At 40.2% G+C, this 6,025-nt stretch overlaps 1 protein-coding gene across 2 annotated transcripts in view; it reads right to left on the bottom strand.

The window, feature by feature from the left end:
* Window positions 1–2,089: 2,089 nt before the first annotated feature.
* neurl1aa (neuralized E3 ubiquitin protein ligase 1Aa) overlaps window positions 2,090–6,025 on the bottom strand; it is a 63,641-nt gene continuing 59,705 nt past the window's right edge. For both annotated transcript variants that reach the window (XM_028018644.1, XM_028018645.1), the window contains exon 6: window positions 2,090–5,292. In XM_028018644.1, the coding sequence (XP_027874445.1) occupies window positions 5,051–5,292 (242 nt within the window). In that variant the 3' untranslated portion in view covers window positions 2,090–5,050. The remainder of the gene's footprint in view (window positions 5,293–6,025) is intronic.

The raw sequence follows: 6,025 nt of genomic DNA, 5'->3' as shown, positions 1-6,025 counted from the left end.
CTCGTCTCCTGCTTATTTGCACTATTTCCCACTCATTAGATCCAGGCGTGTTGGAGGAACGATGCAGGACAGTGCAGACCTGACATAAGGACTCAGTGCAAGGATGAGACAGAAATTGAGATAAATGAGTTAAGACTCTCTAAAAATAAGCTTTAATCCATTTCTAAAGTTATTCCAGCTAATTTTCTTAACCCAAGAGACGTTGATGTGAAGACGATAGACTGAATTGAATTCCAGGTGCAAAAGAAAATGTTTAACAGTCCACAGTGTTTGATAGCAAATTCAAATGATTCATCCAAGCAGGAATCTGCAACCTACAGCTTCTGAGCCACATGGCTAACTTTGACAAAAACCATAAAAAATTAGGTGATTTCATGCTATGATGCACATTTCCTCAAATAATTCCTAAAAGGGTAAGCAATATTAACATTTTATATATAAAGTTATTTTTTTGTTTTGAAAATAGGTTGAAAACTGCTTTAAAAAAAATTCTATAAAAATGTATATCCCACTGAAGAAAATATATTAAACCAAAAACAACGTTTACAAATATCTTAGTTACTATTATGAAAAAAATAATCCATATTGTTTTGAAGATTCATGCAGATTTTGTGGCTTTACCTATTTTTCTTTTATCGTGCTAAAAGTAAAAATGACTGAGCTGTAAAGGTTGTTGGCCCCTGATCCAAACCAACAGGGTGAAATACCTGAACATTTCCAGTTGGGGGCGCTCTTTCTCCAGCCTGTAAAATGACGGCGGTTTCCATGTGAATAAAGTTTCAGGGTCGATATCCGCTCTGACATTTGGAAAGAAATTCTTTTGCAAGCGGCTCTTTTCTTGTTTTATTCTAAAAAGCTCATAATGTTGGATGTTAACATGCAGAGATGATGATCTGTGGCAGAGATGTGAATGCTCAGATGAACGATGGTAAGTGCGCTCACTTTCTTTTCTTGTTATAACTCATCTTCATAATCCTCAGTCAGTTCCTTTGTGTAGGAGGTAGAAAACTTCAGAACGCATTTAGCTGAGCTTTCACAACCCGACCTCTGGGCTGGGGTCAGAGGTCAGAGACAGACGGGAATACAATGACAACATTTGGCCAGTGGCGGAACGATTTACAAAAAAGTTAGTTGTGCTAACCCTAAAGCACTAATCATAAACGTTAGCTGTGCTAACACTAAAGCACAGACATTGAATTTAGCGGAAGCTAATATTAAAGCGCCATCTTCAATTCAAATGATATCTGTGTAACCTCGGTAATCGTGATCGGGTTCTTGCTCAGTTCAACTCAATTCTGCTTGTGTGAATAAGGGCCAGGAAAAAAGGATGAGATGAAATGATTTTTATCTGTATGGAACAGAATAACGACTGATCAGAAATCAGGTTCATCACAGCGGGTACAGCACCTTACGAGGCATAGCATTTCATGTTAGCATCAAGCTAACATAACATTTTACCACAGCATCAAACTCAGTGAACCTACCTCGCGCCCATCTCTCATGAACTGGCAACGAGATGTATATTTATCACTGCCAACCACCAGGAGGGGGCGCTGTTTCACCCATTACACATGAACCCAAACCTGGAAGTAATGACAACATTAACTATGTCACATCTGCTCTGGAAAGACTAAAATCCTCAAGCACCAATTTAACGTACCTGGTTTTATGAAGCTCTTAGTTACTGAATTTATGTTTATATCTTGTTCTCTGCTGTCCATGTCCTATTTTGGTTTTGTTTGTTTGTTTGAAATAAAGTGATTTAAAAAAGAGACCGTCTTCTCCCCCTTCAAAATAAAGGCATGAATATATACCTCTAACTATGTCGAACTTTATTCAACTGAAAGTTTACAAAACAGTCAAGTAACTCAGAGTTTTAAAATTTATCTGGAAAAATTAATTTAGGAGAAGCTAAGTGCGCTAAGTGTTTTCAAAGTTAGCCAAAAGGCTAAAGCGCTAAATGAAAAAATTTATTATTTTATTCACTTCCCCTCTGCCATCGCCAAACTACAAGCACAGAATGAAAGAGAAACTGATGAATGTTACTTTGTACTGACAGTATTTTAATAATGAGTCAAAAACGTTTGGCTCAAACACATCTGGAAAGTTTATTAACCGCAATTATCCAACTCACTGCCGCTTCAAATGAAAAGGAAACAAAATACAGGTTTCTGTGTCACCAAGCAGAGCGCATATACATCGTTTTTCAGCTTTCTGCAGGAACGCCAGCAGCGTTCCACTCTGAAGTTCGTTTGGTCCCAATGTTCACTCTGGCTGAACAAAAGGAGGGTTTCATCTCAGGCGTGACGGCGAGATTTAAAGAAAGTGTAAATGTGCAGCTGTGTGACTAAACCGAGCTCCATAAACATCGAATAGATGCAGGAAAAAAAAAGCAAACACACATGAACCAAAGCAGTCCACACGTCAGTGATGGACAAATAAATATTACATTACAGGTTCATAACATTCAAGGAGCGTCTTGAGTTCTGTGCATGAAGGATAAGAAAAACAGCATCACACTGAAAGTATAAAATCTTTTACAGGTCAATGTCTGACAGACAGACTGCAGGTTGGGGATTTATTCCAAAAAAGTAACAAGCAGAGGGCAGCTTTTTGATTTGGTCTGCACAGAATAAGGAGAGAGCAACGCTGGCCTAAACACTTACAAGATTACAATCAGTAGCCTCATAAAGTGACATTTCCATAACTATACACTGATATAATAAGTGCTATAAACACAGAGGCGGGTCCCTAATGCGGCTAAATAAACACCATAAATTACAGCAAACACCTGAAATCGAGTTTTGATTGTACTGCAAACGTCTCTCCACAGCATCAGGTACAAACACATTTCTGATCTTATGGTTTTAATAAAGAAGAAAACAAGGAGAAATCTTAGGAGCAAATATAAAAATAAAAACACAAAAAGTTGGTTCTTTTTCCTCAGTTTAAGTGAATACATTTCGTTAAACTTATAAATTAACATTCAAATGTTGGGTTATCTCTAAAAGCAGTAGCGAATTCAAACCAGACCGTCGGAGGAGGGCGAGTGAAACGTCCCGGCAAAACTCAGAGCCGCTAATTCATTATCTACAAAACCAAACCGAAACATGGCCGCCGTGAGCAGGTCTACGTTCAGAGCACCGCCCGTCCTCTCACTTCTACCATCTTACATGCTAGAACTTCTAATCTTCTGGTCCCAGATGACCTTTGACCTCTACCACATTACGGTCGGCTGGAGGAGAAAAGGTGAACCAAAATTTAAAAGCTGTGTGTGATGATCACAGATGATCCAACAGCTGGCAGAACCACTTTGACGTTAACTTCTGCACATCTCTCTTCAGGTCTCACTACAGCACTGCATCAGGTGGAGGTCTGGACTTTGACTAGGTCATTCTAACACCTTGATTCCCAGTTTGGACGGAGTGTCAGCCTCAGTTTGAGTCCAGAACACTTTTAAATGCACAGGAGTTCATGACATCTCTGCTTTTGTCTCATCCGTCCAGAGGACATTGTTCCACACGTCTTTCCTTCCGCTGCTCCAGCCATGACATGCTTGGCTTTTTTTAAATTGTCCTGTTATGAAGCTTGAGCTGGCGCCCTTCGATATTTTGTCATTTCTTTGACCTTTGGGCTGTCTCGGGGTGGACACCGGGACGTCCACTCCTGGGAAGATTGGCAGCTGCCCTGAACGTCGTCCACTTGAAAAATGTTTCTCTCTGTAGAATGAAAGAGTTTGGAGATGATCTTACAGCCGTTCTAAACTCACTAGCTGATTTTCAGAGCTGACGTTTTTCCATCCTTTGTTCTAAAAATCTGTAAAAACTCCAGAGCAACAAAAGTTCCAGTTTTTTGGAAGAGTTCGTGACTGCATCTGATCAACAGCTTTCCTTCTTTCCATCTACACACAACATTTCCATTTTGGTGGGAGGTTGTTTCTATGCAGATTTAAGACTTTCTACAGAATGGATGATCATTTGTTTCCTGAGCTGGTAAACCTTGGAATTATTACTACATTTTCTTTTTACAATAAATATAAATTATATACAAAAAAAAAAATTCAGGGCTATAAGTCATTTAAAGAAATAATCAATTTGAACTTTTCTTTTGTCCTTCCACTAAACTTTCAGTAAAGGATCTCTGCTGCTGATGAAACATTTGTCACAAAGTGTATGTTACATCTAAAATATTCAATAAGGAAAATGGGTTTCTACAAAAATAGTTAGACTTCGTGTGCTTTTTGTTTCTCCTCTGAGTGAACAGCTGTGGCAGTCTGAGCCACACAGCAGCATCGTTTGGTTCTCCATCAGGGGTTTTTGGAACACAGAACAGGTTCTGTGCGTTAAGGCAGGAGGCTGATGGCAACAATCCTTTAACTCTTGGGATGGGGAGGATTCTTTATATTCAACACTCACAGTGTGTCAGGCAGAACTTTGTAGGTAGAATTTGGATAAAATTGTATTCAGAAATGGCAGCTGGTCCTGAGGAGTAACCAAATGACTGTTTGTGTTTTCTGTAAGAAATCAGAGCTGCAGAGTTTGCAGGTTTGAGATTGTTTCAGCAGATGAGTCTCAATAAATGCTGATTTCAGTGCGACACACCACACTGCAGAACAAGCAGCTAGCTAGCACGACAATAGAGCTACCGACAATTTGAAATAAAACTACCATCAAGGTACGTTAGATTATACGAGTAAAAGAGAGGTTACAATCCTACTGGAGACTCAGCACCGCTGGGCTTCTCTAACACCAAATATCACGGTAAAGCAGCCGAGCTGCACCCAGTATCACACAGACACAAGTTGTGACGTACTGAGGATGACGTGCAGCAGGCGTGCTTCACCAAGCAGAGCGTCAGTCAACATGTGGAGGAGCCGTCAACACATTCAGCCCCAAACTGAGTCGGTAGCTTCGGCACAAACAGGCCCAAATCACAGCTAAAGGCTCCAAGACGAGATGAGTTCAGCTTCAAACTTTCTCCAATTCCAGAGGAGGAGAACAAAGTCCCTGAACGTCACCGACTGTGACTGTTGGTCAGACTGAGGCGCTCTTTATGTGCTGCGATACGTCTTGATGATGTCTTTGATCTGTCTCCTGCAGATGGGACAGCAGGCGTTGGACATCTTCTTCAGCTTGAGGCCGCAGGCGTAGCAGAGACACATGTGTCCGCAGGTGTAGATGACCGAGTCCACGGCGTTCTCATAGCAGATGGAGCACTCGTCGGCCCAGGGGCCCCGGCCCGACGGGAACGTGGGGGACTTGGGGAGGCTGACCGGGGAGCTGGGCGTCGTTCCTGCAGCAACAGCACAAAGGAAGCAACATCGTCATGAAATATCCTCATATTTTGTTGATATGTAGTTTTCTATTATTTTCTATTTTTCTAGTATGACTGCGATTAATTAGTTACAGACCCTGCAATTAACTTGATTCAAATTTTGATTGACATCAATGGAAAATCATGTGTGAGAATTTTAATTCAACTTCACGTATGTGAGAATGTGGCTGTTCTTATTTTTCTTTTTTTTGCCAGTTGTTTGTTGATTTTTGCGTTGTGTGTGAATTGTGAGACAGTTATTTTTTGTTTTTGGGCATGTGCACCGACTGATGGCACCCTTTGAATTTCGTTGTCCTTGTGACAATGACAATAAAGATTTATCTTATCTTATCTCTTATCTTACAAACATGGAAAAATTTGTTAATAAATCCTCTATAGAAAATACTAATGATTTGATTTTTGCTTCATCATGTATTAAAGTTTAAGGGCATGTAAACACAGCAGATTTTCTTTTCTTTTCTCACAGTCCTCTTTTCCTTTGCTTTGGGTTCTTTTGGGACATCTAGTGGTTACTGGAAGGAACAACAAAAATAGCATGAAAGCGTAAATCAGACACTGAAAGGGAATTAGATGTGAATCTGTCAGTGAATAAGCGTCATGTGACAAACGGCACAGATCAAACATTTTCCTGAAATGGTGACGCTCTGAAACTGCAGTGGAATCAAATCTCTTCACCATCTCAAAAACACAT

This window comes from Xiphophorus couchianus, chromosome 5 (assembly GCF_001444195.1).
Source record: "Xiphophorus couchianus chromosome 5, X_couchianus-1.0, whole genome shotgun sequence".
NCBI classification, from domain to species: Eukaryota; Metazoa; Chordata; class Actinopteri; order Cyprinodontiformes; family Poeciliidae; genus Xiphophorus; species Xiphophorus couchianus.
The sequence above is the reverse complement of the archived record's forward strand: the minus strand, read 5'-3'. Positions and strand labels throughout refer to the sequence as shown.